This window comes from Elgaria multicarinata, chromosome 7 (genome assembly GCF_023053635.1).
Source record: "Elgaria multicarinata webbii isolate HBS135686 ecotype San Diego chromosome 7, rElgMul1.1.pri, whole genome shotgun sequence".
Taxonomy (NCBI): domain Eukaryota; kingdom Metazoa; phylum Chordata; class Lepidosauria; order Squamata; family Anguidae; genus Elgaria; species Elgaria multicarinata.
Genome location: NC_086177.1, coordinates 41,611,901 through 41,628,582, shown reverse-complemented (window position 1 = coordinate 41,628,582; position 16,682 = coordinate 41,611,901). Strand labels below are relative to the sequence as shown.

General features: G+C 39.5%; 1 protein-coding gene across 3 annotated transcripts in view; it reads left to right on the top strand.

Annotated features, from left to right (window-relative positions):
• The first annotated feature begins 4,683 nt into the window (after positions 1–4,683).
• ATP9B (ATPase phospholipid transporting 9B (putative)) overlaps positions 4,684–16,682 on the top strand; it is a 170,298-nt gene continuing 158,299 nt past the window's right edge. For all 3 annotated transcript variants that reach the window (XM_063130467.1, XM_063130466.1, XM_063130464.1), the window contains exon 1: positions 4,684–4,850. In XM_063130467.1, coding sequence (XP_062986537.1) covers positions 4,756–4,850 — 95 coding nt within the window. In that variant the 5' untranslated portion in view covers positions 4,684–4,755. The remainder of the gene's footprint in view (positions 4,851–16,682) is intronic.

The window sequence follows — 16,682 nt, the reverse complement described above, 5'->3', positions numbered from 1 at the left end:
AAGTCACGGCACTTGAGTTCAGATGACAGAGCAAGCTGCATATCTGGCGGGGCTGACAAGTCAAGTTATCATGTGAACCAGGTCAATGTGTTGGTGTGTCCTTCAGAGAATGGCCTTAGATAGATAGATAGATAGATAGATAGATAGATAGATAGATAGATGAATGATTGTGATGACCTAGTTATAAATAATAAAACCGAACCAAATTTCTGTTTGTGTGCATGTGTGTGTGTGTGTGTATATATATATATGTGTGTGTGTGTGTGTGTGTGTGTGTGTGTGTATATATATATATATGGATATGCTGACCATCCTTCGTTAATCACTTCCAATAGTCAGAAATGATCAGCTCATGTTTTAGCAGTTGGACTGACCACAGGAAAAGCACTTCTGATAATCAGAAAAAATATTTCCCATTGTCTTTGGAAGGTAACACCACCAACTAGTGAAAGGGAGAAAGACATTTGCAGTGAGTTTTGATGTTGAAATTTTGAAAGAATAGGACACAGAGAAAAACCAGATGGAAAGAACACTGACTGCTTCAATTAGGAGTTAGCTGAGGAATGGGTTGTAGTTTAGAATTGGGGCTGCAGAAGTTACACATGGGCCTGCCATTGAAAATGGTCTGGAAACTTTACTTAGTTCAGAGATGGAGCAACAAGAGCACGCACAAACTACTGATTTTGACCTTTAAGGTTATTCATAGCTTGGGACCAGACTATCTGAAGGACCACCTATTTCCAGGAACTCCTATCTCCACCTGTACCTACCCAGACCTTGAGATCTTCTTCTGAGGCCTTTTCTAAAAGCCTCTGTCAACTAAGTGGTTACAGGCCTTTCCAGCTAGCTGTGGAATGCTCTCCTCAAAGTGGATCACCTAGGCCCTACTGTGACCATTTTATTCCCCAAGACATTTTAATATGTCTTAAACTGTTTTGATTTTTTGCTTTCTGTAACTGCTTTTATATTATTGTTTTTGTTTTTATCGTAACTACATTTTATATTGTTTGATTTCTTGTTGGAAGCCACCCTGAGAACTCTGTTGCAGAGTTCCCTATAAATATTGTAAGTAAATAAATAAACAAACAGTATTCTTAATTGAAAGGGCTGATGGAAGTTGTAGGTGAAAACAAACTTGAGTGCCACAAGTTGCCCACTCCTGGTCTACAATGACAGCAATAGAGATTTACACAGCAACAAATACTGCAAACCACAGAAAAGTGACAATTATCAAAGAGAAGTCCATGAAAGAAACTTTAATACATCTAACAGCTGTTTAATTAGTAAATGTTCAATTCTATGAATAATAAAAATCATAGAAGCAGCAAAAAACATATTGCTCTACTTATTTTCTTAAGCCTGAAACCCACATCCTTAGACACAAATTCCAATGAAATCCATGGAATTTGACTTCCACATAAATGGAAAAATAAAACTACTACATTTGTAGCATGTTTTAATTACATGCTTAGGACTAGACAGAGCTCTTTCTCAACAAAAAGCACCCACCAATTGGGACCATGGTGTGCGTGCTGTGGAGGAGGGTTTAACTCTCCACTGCTGCACTATTTTTCCACCAAAAATCATTCACACAGCAACGTTATTTGCCCCTGAAGGCAGCAATGTGGATTTTCCAGAAAATTTTGACTTTGGCTAATTTGCATACGGTCATTTGCATCAAACAATTTTCACTTTGCATTGGAAAATCACTAGAGAGTAATCTAATTTAGCATGTTTACGAAATACAAGTAAAATAAACAATGCTAAAAGAGTAGTGCATGTTATTTTTTTGTCCCAGTACACAAGTATTTAGCCTGAAATATTTGAGGAGGAAAATTAAAGCTTACTTAATGAGAGAGCTTCAGCTATTAGGCAGTATAGCAATGAAATAAATAAATAAATTTAAATGCTGTATTATATACACATTTGTATTGGAATATTTGTAAATATTTAAAACCAACAGTATGTATTTCTCTTCCATTGTTTAAATGTAAGGGTGGGGGGCAAAGGCACTGGAAACCCTTGGCACACTAATTTGGTTTTCCCCAACCTAGTTCCCCAATTGTAATTCAACAGATACATTAGATTACAATTCCCAGCAATTCACACAGCATTGATGACTAGGGGATGCTAGTAGGTGTGAGCAGCAAATCTAGAGGGCACCAGGTTGGGGAAGGCTGCAATAATTAATTTTAGCAACCCAAAGAACTGTGCACAATATGCTGACAACCACTCATCAATTTCAACACAGTTCAACTTTCTTCCACTGAGGTTGTTGGGTTATAACTTTGAAACCACCAACCTGGCCTAATAGTGTATTTGCATTGGCATCTAGACATTCTAGTGATGAAGTTTTTGCAAAGCACGGGAAAAAATTCAAGCCTGTATCATTGCATGAAGGATACTCCTTTTGGGGAAAGTTTTGACAGGGCAATTTTTGGAGGGAAAGTGGCTCATGTGGGAAAGATAAAACTACCTTCCCTTACACTGCAGTTTCAATCTGGATCACAGGCCAGATCTACATGTAACAGGATATAACACTTTGAAAAAGGTTTGCAAAAGGTATATGGCAGTGGTTCTCAACCTGTGGGTCGGGACCCCTTTGGGGGTCGAATGACCTTTTCACAGGGGTCGCCTAAGACCATTGGAAAACACATATTTCCGATGGTTTAGGAAACTGTATTGACTGAACTATGTCATGTATCATCTTTTGTATTATTAAAGCTATTGTTATGTATTATTTTCATTAGCAAACCATCCCATGACAATGGATCGTGTAGAGAAGAACGAAAATAATTTTACGGTTGGGGGTCACCACAACATGAGGAACTGTATTAAAGGGTCGCGGCATTAGGAAGGTTGAGAACCACTGGTATATGGAATGTGTCACGGGCCCCAACAGTTGCAGTGCACTTCAATACCAGAATAAAGCAGTAGTGTAGATCCTGCCAAGGCTCCCTGTGGCTGTTTTTTTTTTTAATTAAGAGAGTATATGCCAGTTCCAAATTACACTATTTAACCATATTCTTATAATATGCAGTTTGGCCCTAAATCAAAAGGCGCTTAACACTGCCCCCTCCCCTTAAAACACAGTCTGAGAAAATTATTGTCCCGACAGATTTAAATTTTATATTTCAATAAAATCCAATTATTGGGGAATTCCTCCCCTGCCATTGTCAAAACAGGACAAAGATGGACGTATACTTTATCCAACCAGTGTCAATATAATGAGTAGTTTACCCAGTTGTTGTGACACAGATAAAGCTATGTCACATATTTGAAGTGGACAATAATGCAGTTCTGCCTAGATATAGTATGAATTGTAGAGTACATGCTGAGGGATTATCTGTACAGTACTCCCCAGCCACACCTGCGCATTTATCCATTTTTGCACCTGTACGCTGTAGACTACAGGAAGGTTAGCTATTGCAATATTACACCTGTGCATTTATTCTTCCTGTCCACCACTATAACATCAGCACAGCACCATAAGAAGGTTGTTCTCTTTGACTGGGGAAAGGGTCACTTCTCTGCTGTTGTCATTTACTTCTGCTGCTGTTTACTTCTCCCACTCCACCAGATCTGGCGAAATGTGTGGTCCACCACCAAAGCAGGCATCTTACAAAGAGCTTTGGTTATTAGGTGGCATAGAAATGTAATAAACAAACAAGAGAAGTGTTATTATTATTGTCATAAACTAAGCCCCAAAGCACACAATCTTAAACTGTAATGGCTCTGAATAATTATCTATGAAATATACTAGATTCACCCCCCATGTGGGCATGCACACACAAACTTTGATCACATGTATGCAGGGAGAGAAGGAAAAAAATACTGACAAAATACAGTAATGTAAAAGTGCTAATTTGTAAATAGCCTCCAGAGTTCAGTGTCACGATATTTAAGGGTTCTACCCTTAAAGGCAGCCTAAAATAATTCAAAATCAATAAAATTAATGCATAACAAGGGAAGATTTCTTGCAGCCTAGCCTGATCCAAAACACGTTTGACTTCGAAGTAACTCTTATGATAATTCAGTGGGGCTTACTTCCAGGTAAGTTAGTATAGGATTTGGGAGTACTTTCGGGAGGAGAGGTATCACGGCCTTGGAGCCGACAAGCCGGGAGCAAACTGAAAAAAGTGCAACTGCAAACCTATACATGCTTACAAGGAAGTTAAGTTGCAATCCTATGCAGTTACCCGGGGATCAGTTCCATCGAAGTGGCTGGGGCTTACGTCTAAGTAGACATGCATAGGGTCGCAGTGTTGGCCTCACTGAATACACTAAGTAAACATGCATAAGATTGCAGTGTAAGCCTGCGATTGCCCCTGGAGTGCCTCCGCACGAAGACAGGGGGCCAGGTTGCCTCCAGACGTGCTTTCCTTAGCCGCGATCTCTCAGCGCTGGGGCTTTCGCTTTCCCTTCTACCCCCCGAACTTGGCTCGCGGCTTCCTCAGCCGCTCGCTCACACAGAGCTCTGCGCCCACCCATCCTCCGCGTTCTGAGCGGGAGGAGCACGAGCGCTTCCCAGAAGCTGATTGGGCGCGACGTTTTCCTCTCCCATCTTCCTGGTTCCTCCCTCCGTCCCTTCGCTTTTTTCTCCGCCTCTCTTTCTCGCCGGCATCGGCTGCTGGCTGCTGACTACGTCACCAGCGCATTGCGCGTTGGCGTGACGTCAGAGGGCGTCGACGATGACGATTTAGTCAGCCAGTTAGCTGAGGGAGGGGAAACCAGGGTAAGGGAGGGGGGAGGAAAATGGCGGACCAAATCCCTCTGCACCCGGTACCGCGCAGCACCCAACGGAGGGCGGCTTATTATACCAACGCCTCAGCCGCGCAGAGGCATAACAGGTACCGGTTGGAATGAATAGGAAAGAAAGGGTGGGTGGTGGTGGTGGTGAGAGATGGTTGACAGGGTTGGAACCGGGAGGGGGGTGGTTCGATGTTGGGCACAGCCTAACTTGAGAGGGGCGAGCGGCAGTTCCTGCGCTCCCTCTAGACCCCCAGTGCTGAGGCTCTGAGGCACTTCGTCCCTCAGCCCACGGCAGAGGGGTCAGCTCGCTGTAGTCATAACTCGCCAGGCCTTCGGACAGCTGCAATGGAGTAGGTATGGAGGTTGACAGGATAGTTGTCACTTCCGGGAAGGTACACGGTGGAGGTTGTTGTTGCTGCTGTTGCTGCTGCTCCTGCAGTGGCAGTAGTAATCCTGTGGTAACAGCCCTTTCTTTGCTGAGTTTGGGGTTATCCCGCTCATCTCTTGCTCCCTCCAGTGTTATCTACAGCCAACACCTAACTCCAGAATAGCTTTCAGATCTGCTAGAGCTCAGAACATGAGGATGTTATAATTTTAGACACTTTCCCCCCCTTTCTCAAAACCCTGGAACCCGGGATCATCCCATGAAGTTGATTGGTGGGAGATTCAGGACAAATATAAGGAAGTACTTCTTCACACAGTGCATAGTGAAATTATGGAATTCACTACCACAAGATGTAATGATGGCCACCAATTTGGGTGGCTTTAAAAGGAGCTTGGATAAATTCCTGGAGGTGAAGGCTATCAGTGACTACTAGCCCTGATGGTTATGTGCTATCCAAGGCAGTAAGTCTATGTGTACCAGTTGCTGGGGAACATGGGTGGGAGGGTGCTGTTACGCCATGTCCTGCTTTGTTGGACCCTGGTCAACAGCTGGTTGTCCAATGTGTGAACAGAGTGCTGGACTAGATGGACCCTCGGTCTGATCCAGCATGACACTTCCTATGTTCTTGTCTGATCTGGGCATCAAAAGATATAAAAAATAGGAGGCTACAAATGTTGGTTGGTGTTGGTAGCTAGCCCAAATTTGTGCTGGTGGCTAATGCTATTTTTCCTCCGAGGTTGGAAGGAAAGGATTGTTTTTGACATTACAAGGAATTTGGAACACCTCTGGAGCTGGTATTCTCCTCCTCTCCAGAAAACAATTCTTATCCAGAAAGAGTTCAGTGACAGAAGTGGAACTATTTCCCAATTTTGCCAAACTTCAGGCATGTACTTTTGGTATCTGTTCCTGAGTTCTTGCAAACTTAGTGGAATCTATTATTTTATTTATTTATTTATTTAAACTATTTATACCTCCCTTACTAACCAAAGTTTTTGAGGTGGCTTACGATGGGTTTAAAATACATTGAAACAGATTGTTAGGATACCTATTAGGATTAGAAGGCACTGTAGGTAAGGGAACCAACCCATCTGGATAGAGGAATACTGAAGGACTAAGTGCACAGTTTGGGAGTGCTCCTGGACCTGGCGCTAATTGAAGGGAGTTCAAGAAGGCAATATTGAAATTTTGTTTACTTAGCAGAAGTGTGTGACCTCTCTTCCTATTGCATTCCCTTGTATTCAATATTGCTCCTAAAACACAGGTAACTTTGGAAGCAGACTATCAGAGACTGCTTGTAAATGTGAGAAGAGTGTAATCATGTTTAGGCAGCAAGAAGTCCTACAACTCCCAGTTTTCCCCAGCCAGAGTGGATGACTGGGGCGTGCTGGGAACTGTAGGACTTTTTCTGTCTCAATATGCATATGTTTGCACTTTTAGTCTACAATATTATATATACTTATCTGCAATAAGCCACATTTAACATAGTGGAACTTAATTCTGAGTAGACATGCATAGGATTGAGGCTGCTAGTATTTATGTAGGCCCTGGATGACAGAATCAAAGGTCTGGCTGAAGTCATGTTCTGTTCATACTCCCAGATGTTTATCAGAATTTCTATTTCAGAATAGCCCTCATCTGAGGTCCTTGATAGAAAGGGTAACATTTTGAATATGTCCATTAATAAATCTTTTTTCAAAACATAAGCCAGTTTGGCCTATATAGATTCCTGACACAATTAAAAGTTATCTATTTCTGGAAGTGCAGGTACAATAATCTCAGATTCAGCTACTGACATTTTGTACTGTAAGTGTTATCAGTGTTGATGAAAGGACATAATCTGAATTTGAGTTAGTTAAGAGTGTGGTGCCTTACTAGAGATTTAGTGCCTTGCTCTTTTGACAACATCTTAAACTCATAATGTAGGTATATCACTATGCCTTGTTGAAGTACTTCTAACTGGTAATTATAGGCCATGGATAGACCAGGCCTATATTCCAGGATCGTCCCGGGATCATCCCTGTACATCCAAATGACACACGGGATCCCGGGAGCAGGCAGGGGCGACCCCTCCATTTGCCTGGGATAATCCTTAGGTCTAGCTAAGGCCATAGTTAATGACCAGAGGGATTTTGTTAAATTTAGTTACTGTTGTTATAGTTGCTCTCATGATGAAAGTTTGGTTTTGAAAATGTGTTTATCTGCTATCCTGGGTTGGTATTTGTGATTAAAGGAAGCTGGTTTTCACCTTTCTTAAATATTATGTCATGGGGTTGAAGAAGAGGTGGCTAATTTGCTTAGCCTATTTGTAGTACTTGGATTTCACTATACGTTCAGAATAATAGTTAATAGTTATCGTTGTGGTAAATGAGGGCTCCCGAAAAGCTGCTATGTAGCATAACCATGGTGTCAAGAAAGTTGATGCACTGACAGTCTGCTCCTATGCATATTTACTCTGAAGTAAATCTTGTTGGCTTCAATTGGAGTTAATCCCTGGTAAGTGTGTTTAGGATTACAGTCTGAGTGTTGATAGTAGATGCTGTTGGTAAAGTACAGTAAGAATTTCTTGAGATGTCTCCTCATGAGTCCCGATGGTAAAAACATTATTAATATATATAGAAATCTAAATTCCATCAGGGGCAGGGCCGAACTCGCATGTTTAGTTAAACCCTTTCAGCATTGCCTGAATACAGTGCCTGTGTAAGTTCTAGAATGCACTGCCAATTCAGATGGAGTACTTACCTGTGTTTGTGAGCATCCTAATTGTGTTAACTAAGCATTGACTTTCTGAGGTGAGAGCTGTTGCATAGTATAACTGAGGGCCAAGTCCCATGTTTAGGCTTTCCAAATGTATAATTATTTCCATGCAGATGTATTGTTTGAACATACTACACGTGCAGACAAGGCTCCTGAAATTATGTCCAAACTTTCTAGCCCAGACAGCTTTGGTGATTGAGCAGCATAGAAATGTAATAAATAAATAAATAAATAAATAATATTTCTAGTGGCCAGAAAGAATATAATAGAAGTGTCTATTAACACCAGAAAGTGGCAGCCTGCCTCTCCCACATAATGAAGAAGGGCTAGTAGTAGTGATAGCATTGTGTCTCATAAGCTTGAGTCTCCTGCAGGACTCTTTCTGAAAATAAAATATTTCTCCTCCCCTTCCTCAACAAGCTCAAGCATAGCAAGCATCTCTTTTCAAAGCCAGGGTTTAAATGGTTAGGAAAGACATTCCCTTTTCAAAGAAATCCACAGATTTTTTCCCTTCCATGCAGTAGCTCTCTTCACAATCCAGTCTTTTTGTTTTTGAATCAGCCTCCAGAGTTGATGCAAAACTTCTATTTTTATTTCTTTCTGATGTGGGAAGCGGGTGGGGGGATAAGAAAGTTCAAGAAACCAATTGCAAGTAGGATGGAGAATGGAGAAAGACTACATTACCTCCCCCTCTACAGAAGTTGAGTTACCGTGGGGGAGGTAATGCGCTTCCTGTTGTCACTTCTTGCCATACCCAATTGCCCTGCTGATACTTGTTGGAGGGTTTAGTTCTAATTTTTCCCAGTCGCCAACAGCACTTCAAAGTGAATTGCTAGCTTCCAGCTGCCTGCCATCTTTATTCCCCTGAATGTCTCTTTACCCCATATGGACCCAGAAACATTCTTCGGAAGTAAAGATAGAAAAGGGCTTGAGTCCAGAGCTTTCCTTTAAAGCACTCCCAGTAACCTGGGAGGGGGAGGAAGTAAGGGGGGAGTGAAGAGGGGAGGGTTGGAGATTGCAACAGGGCAATTGGGGAAGTGCTAGGGGTGACTGGGGACAGGGTCCCACAGCGGCCTTCTGCATGCAGCCAGACCCCATAGACTCCAGTGCCCCTATTGCCCCTCCTACTTTTAGCCGCAATGTAGTGCTTCTGTTTGCAAGCCTCAAAATGAGCAGGGAACTTTTTCAGTGGTGCAACTCCAGTTATGGAACATCCTACACAGAGAGCTGTGCCTAGCACCTACATTATGGGCTTTCTGGAGTGAGATAAGCCTTTAAGTTTTTTCCCAGGATTTTTTTCACCATTTTATAACTCTTTCATAGTCTATTGACTTCAGTTTGTGTCATGTGTATTTTAGAGTTTCTGAACAAACAGCTTCTGTATGGTGACCCTATGAAGTGTGGGGAGAGGTTCAGAAAACAGGGTTGGTTTGTTATTTATTTTCCAGATCAGCATATCTGTTTGTCTTAAGCACAGCTTTTCAGAAGCTTGCTTCTGAAATATGCTACTTTCAAAAACTCATTTTTTAAAAAGATTGTCCTTTAAAAACATCTCTTTGAATTGTTTATCTAATCTACTCTCAAATAAGTTTTTTTGATTCAGGTTCAGGACTTGTATATGTGACTCATGCTCATGTTTACTGCTTGGCCTTTTTGTTATCTTCTGCACCTCTAAAACATCTTTATGTTTTTGTATCTGTGTCTGATAACAAAGTACTTAAACCTTAGACAAAAATAGTAAGCACTCTCTAGTTTCATATAGTTAAGCTTTGTCAATGTCTTTGTATTAATATATCAGTCAATTCTCATGGTATCTTTATTTTAAGATCAAGCCAGAGATAGTGTCTTGTTTTCCCCCCAGTGCTATCCACAAAAGAAGTAATAAAACAAGATACATCGGTTTACTATTTCAGTCAATCCATTTACCCAGTCCTATGAGACAGGATTATAGCACATTATTCCAGTTAAGTTAAGAATGCTCAAACAAGGGATATGACATTGGTTTATAATAACGATGGTAATATAGTAGATACAGAGCTTACTGATAAAACAGAGAAGTCTGACATGTATTATAATAAAAATGTTAAACTGAGGGACTTCACCTCACAGTTTTTATCCATGTGAGAACTCCTGACCTACCCTGGGTATGTGTTTATGTGGATAAATTTAATGTGCAAACTAGTGGAACATGCAGATTATTACAGTTCTTTCAGTTGTAGTCACTGGTAAAGTTTTTAGAGTTACTGGAAAAGTTGCCAGTGCGGTTTTACAAATTGCTACTTATTATATATGTGATCCATCTTTTCAAATGTTCCTGTGTGAAAAATGTAAGGAACAATATAAGGATTGACACTGCATTCATAGCAAAAATATATTATGTAAATTGGCCCTAAAAATATAACATCACATTTTTGTTACATTATTGCAGAAGTGTTCTATCTGACCCATAAGCATCTACCTTTATAAATATACAGTGAGGCTACACATGTGTCATGGTGGCATTCAGCAGAAAACGTGGGTTAACCCCACGTTTGTACAGCACCATGTACATTGATGGTGCTATATAAATAAATAATAATAATAATAATAATAACCATAGGTTCGGGTTCACATGTCACAATGACAACTTCCAATCAGACCTATTGAAGGTTGTGTACAGAAATTAGAAGTGGCTCGCAGGCTTAAACAACCCACGATTTGTTGCCGTGACCAGTGAACCAGGTCGACATAAGCTATGAAATTTGAGAATGCAGTGGCTTTAAAATATTTCAGTTTTGATAGTAGTATAACAATATATTGATTTATCATTCTGGAAATATTTATATAGTGCAATTCTGCAGTGTGACATGTGATGCTTAAGATGATAAGTGAACAGAGAGTTCTTAAGCAGGAATTTAGTGCAATCTGCCAAGATTTCAGCATGGTATGCTGTAATTAAATCAGTGAAATAATCTAAGGGTAGAGATTTGCCAATTTGTTTGCTCTGGCTGACTTGGACTCGAAAGTATGTGCATATGCAAGGGAAACTGATTTTATATGGCTACCCGTCAAAGGCTGTGTTTGGACAACATTATAGTCAATGAGGGGGTAATTATCAACTCGACAGTTTATCTAAGGGGTACTCCCTATACGACATGATAATAATAAAAAAACATGGTGTGGATTACGATCAGTGTTGACTATTAGTCCACACTGAATTGACTCACTCACCACCACCCTGCTCTTCCTCTCCCCTTCAGTCCTCCTGCCATTTCTGCCGAAAATCTATCCTGCTGGCTGCACTAGTGCGGCAGCCACCGCTTTGACTGCTCTTGCCTTGCAACTCTGTGGCTGATGAAGTAACTTACAGTTGTTGATGAAGTAACTGACGGTGCCCTCCATACGACATGATAACCAACGGTGGTTCAGATAGCAAACTCTGCTCAGCACTGGTTATTTGCGTTGGTTATTTTGGCCAAATAACCAACCGTTAGTTAAAAAACCTCCCACCACACAACACAATAACCCACAGTGGGTTAAATAACTAAATGTCAACTCTTTAAACCACTGTGGGTTATTGTGTTGTCCGAACCCAGTCAAAGACTGATTCTAATGATTCCTTCAATTCTTATTCTCTCAGGAATTGCAGAGGTTATTAGCCGTAGTTGTTTCGAAGAAGGTAGAGAGAAGAATTGAAGAAGCAAGGAGAACATAGGGCTTGAAAAATTCTTCCACTATAAAAAGGAAGTAGTGAACCCAAAGTAGCATCCTATTTAGAATACAGAAAGAAAATGTCACGAATTCTGAGAGAATTGGGAGAGCATTGTGAATTAGGCCTTTGGAGTAATGCACAAATAAATTCAAGACTTACAAGGTTGTGGTTGCTTAGGGAATGATACAATAGGGCTTCCAATTTTGACTGTCACTCTCAACTTCTGGGAATAAGAATGGGGTATAAATGTAATAGCTCTTTCATGTTAGGATATTTGAGGATGCATCCTGTGGTTTGGTGTTGTGTGTAGAGCTTGCGTAGTGGTGATGTGAAAGAAAATGTTGATATGGTTTGAACAATAGACAATAAAATGCAACTAAAACATAATGCATTCAATTAGTTACTTATTCCTTTTAAAAACCACCAAAGTTTGAAGAGAAATGGTATAATTTTCACAGTAGATATATTTATATAAAAGTTAATTCTAAAGTATTTATTGTAATCTCTTTCATTCTCTTAGGGTTTTTTGGGGGGGGGTTGTTTAGAAGTTGTTTAATATTAATGTGTATTTTTCCTTTAAGGAAGGCTTTTTTTCCAAGATACCTGTCTCATATCTGATTTAGTATCACCAGTGTTACACTTTGCATTCTTACCTATTTATTCACATTGCTTTCAGAGCTGCTTTATTTTATATATAAAAAAGTTTCTAGCATTACATTTAATTGGTTTGTCACTCATGAAAAACCAGCTCCTCAGACAATTAAGTGTACACGACATTAGATTACAAAGAGATTGAGATTTTTCCCTATGAAAAATCCATTATTCATCATTGTCTTTTTAAATACAGTGGTAAATTTTTTAACACAATAGGAAAATTGCTTTTTGGAGAAGAATAAATTGCTTGCCAGTTCAAAGGCTGCATTTTGAAGTCAAGTTACTAAACATGATGGTTGTTTGTTATTTCAGTAGCTGGCAGACTTACATAGTTAAAACAGCACTTCTAGACTTTAAAATATTTTTTTGAGAAGTTATAACATGTTTTTGTGAGGGCTATGAATAATTTTTCATAGCCCTTACACAATTACAAGAAATAAGTGAACTCTATTGTTGAATGAGAATATGTAGTCTTTGGCAAAGATGAATATACCCTCTTATGTTAGAGCTGTTCAAGGGAAACTTGGATACAGAAGGAAATGCAGGAAAATAGAAATTCCATCAAAATTGTCATGGATAGAACCTTCTATAAATAAAGATGCTTTCTTTTGGCTATATAGCTTATTTTAACAAATTTGTATATGTATTTTAAAGAAACCAGTGCAATGAAGTGCACACATACAAATCCATATTTGTCTATGGGATATATTACAATGGTTTATATAACCATCTTGTTTAGCCTGGCCTTTCCCCAGCCATTAACTTTTCCAAATGTTGTTGTGCTTTTATAATGATGTATTGTTTTATAGTTCATTGTAAACCGCTTTGGGGTTTAAAAAATGGGAAGCAGTATATACATATTCTAAAATAAAATAAATTACTAGAGAGTACTGGATTTCAAAAATGGTTGATAGTGCAGCATAAGTATGTTGGTAAAACTATAATCTTAACTGTTTTCCTGCTGTTTTTAACAGGATAAACATTAGACATGTCTTGATCTTAAAGCAATTGTCTAAAGTTTTTAAATATCAAAAGTATCTTAGTAGTGTGGCAAATTAAGACCTCTTTAATACTAAACTAGTATAAAGAGTTTGTTTCCAATAGTGTCTCTCATCTTTCTGATCTGGAGGAGACTCCTGTCAGAGGAATAGGTAGTGTTAGTGTTGACCAATTTTCCCCACCCCACTACAGTCCTTGAAACACAGGGGGAGTGGAATTAGAGAATATTGCCTTCCTTTGTATTCTACTGACAGAAGTCTCTCTGGGTCAAAGGCCTTTCAATAACAGAGGACACCACTGGATTGAACCAAAGGAATGTTATCTAGACTGAAAACTCTCAACTGAATGCATATTACCTACCTTAAAGCTAGGAATAAAGACTTTGGTTGAAAAATATCAAGTGAGCTGTAGCTTTATATCTGGAGAATAAGTTAAAATTTCAACATGGTAGAAAAAAACAAGGAGAATTTTAAATAGATATGATGGATAAAAAATTGATGCTTCAAAGCAGGTAAAGTTAACACATTTCATGTAAATAGATTTTGGAAATGGGTAATAAGTATTGTTTTTCAGCTTACAGGAATAAGAGTTCCCATAGATCTATAGAATATAATGCTTGATAATTTAATTAGTTCAAGGAACTATAATTTATTTTTAATATATTAGTTGGGGCAAGAATTTAGATTGCAAAAATAGAAATCTAAAGTACTTCACCGGGTTTGTCACTGAATTAATAAATAATGTCTGTAAACAGTCTAAAGCTGACACATGCATTAAATACAAGCAAGTAAACTTGTAATCTAGTGATGTGTTCAAAGCTATAAAGACCTGTATTATGAGATGTATTATGGGGAAGGGAGTTTTGCTGATATGAAATTATTGCTGATATATGAATTTTATGTCAAATGTCATTTCTACCTTATAACTGTTACATGTAGTATTTTGTATGCTTGTAATGTTGTGTATATATTGCTTTTAACACACACACACATAAGGTTTACTATTATTATTATTATTATATTTATTTATATCTCACCTTTTCCCCAGTACTAGGACTCAAGGTGGTTTACAAGATTAAAACATGTACAACTAAAACATATAAATATAACTTTACAAAAGTAAAATAGAATTAAACCTGCAATAAAATTAAAGACATGTTAAAAAAAATTAAAACAGTAACAGATTAAAAGGGAGGGAAAAATCCGATACATTAACACAGATCCAGAGTAGTTCCAAAAACCTGCCAGAACAAAGTTTTTGCCTGCCTCCGAAAGTGTAGCACAGAGGGAGCCAGCCTAGCCTCCCTGGTAAGGGAGTGCCAGAGCCTTGGAGCAACTACTGAGAAGACCCTCTCCTGCATACCCATCAGGCATGCCTGGGATGTTGGTGGGACTGAGAGACAGGCCTCCCCAGAAGATCTCAGAGCACAGGCAGGCTCATATGGGAGAATACATTCTTTCAGATAACCTGGACCCAAGCTGTATTTGGCTTTATAAGTGATAACCAGCACTTTGAATTGTGCCCGGAAACAGACCAGAATCCAGTGAAACTGTTTTAACAGGGGAGTTGTATGCCTTCCAAATGTTTTGGTCTATAGTTCCCATGATCCTTCATCCTTGGCTATGTTGGCTAAGACTGGTGGTAATTGGAGACCAAAACATCTGTTATGTTAAACAGCAATAATAATAATAATAATAATAATAATAATAATAATAATAATAATAATAATAATAAACAGTTATGAAGGTAGAATGCCAGCAGGGGTGTGGGGCCTTCCCAGTGTATTGCACTGAGTGCCATATGTATTATCTGTCTGCTGGACAGAAATTATGGGTGTGTACTCTTTGTAATGAGTTCCTGGCTCTCAGGGAACAAGTTCATTCCCTTGAGGCCAACGTTGCTGACCTGGAGAAGCTAAGAGAGGCAGAGAGGTTGATAGATGAGACTTTCAGGGACCTAACAGCAATGTCCCACTCCACAGAGCAAACACCCATAATTTCTGCCCAGCAGGCAGATAATCATACATGTGGCACTCAGTGCAATACGACACCCCAGGCCTTCTCAGTGGCTGATTTCAGGGAGGCCTCCAAACGAGGAAGTGTTATAATAATGGGTGACTTCAATTATCCTCACATTGACTGGATAAATGCATATTCCAGTCATGACAAAGAGGTTAAATTTCTTGATGTCCTAAATGACTGTGCCCTAGAACAGTTGGTCATGGAACTGACCAGAAGGGAAGCAACCCTGGACTTAATCCTGAGTGGTGCTACTCAGGACCTAATATGAGATGTAAATATTGTTGAACCAGCAGTAACAGTGACCACAGTGCTATCAGATTCAATATATGCTTAAGTGGGAAATTGCCCAGGAAGTCCAACATATTCACACTTTACTTCAAAAGAAGAAACTTCTCTAAATTGAGGGAACTTGTGAAAAGAGAGCTGAAATGGAGAATCAAGAGGATTAAATCCTTGGAAAATGCATGGAGCTTACTCAAAGGCACTATAATAGAAGCTCAGCTAAAATGTATTCCACCGGTTAGGAAAGGAGGTCACCAGAATGGTTAACAAGCAGTGTCAAAGAAGTTATTGTAGAAAAGAGGGCTTCCTTCAGAAAATAGAAGTCTTGCCGACGTGAGGAAAATAAAAGGGAGCACAAGCTTGCACAAAAGTCATGCCTCACTAGTCCACTACAATTCTTTGAGAGTGTCAAACATGTAGACAGGGATGATCCAGTGGACATGGTTTACTTGGACTTCCAAAACGCTTTTGATAAAGTCCCTCACCTAAGACTCCTGGACAAACGTAGCAGTCATGGAATGAGAGGAGAGGTCCTCTTATGGATTAGTAACTGGATAGAGAACAGAAAGCTGAGAGTAGGAATAAATGGTAAATTCTCCCAATGGAGGGAAGTAAATACTGGGGTCCAACAGGGATCAGGAATTGGGACCAATTCTTTTCAACTTGTTCGTAAATGATCTGAAATTAGGAGTGAGCAATGAAGTGGCCAAGTTTGCCGATGACACCGAATTTTTTAAGATTCACAAAGGGATTCAGAAGAGCTCCAAAGGGATCTCTCCAAGTTGGGAGAGTGGGCATCCAAATAGCAGATGCGGTTCAATGTAAGCAAGTGTAAGGTGATGCATGTTGGGGCAAAAAAACCCAACTTCAAGTATAACCTAATGGGATCTGAGCTGACGGTGACCGAACAAGAAAGAGATCTTGGGGTTGTGGTAGACAGCTCAATGAAAATGTCCACCCAGTCTGCTTCAGCCGTAAAGAAGTCAAACTTCAGGTTAGACATTATAAGAAAAGGAATAGAGAATAAAACAGCAAGTATCATACTGCCTTTAAATAAATCTATGGTGCAACCACACTCAGAATATTGTGTGCAGTTCTGGTCGCTACACCTAAAAAAGAATATTATAGAGCTGGAAAAAATGCA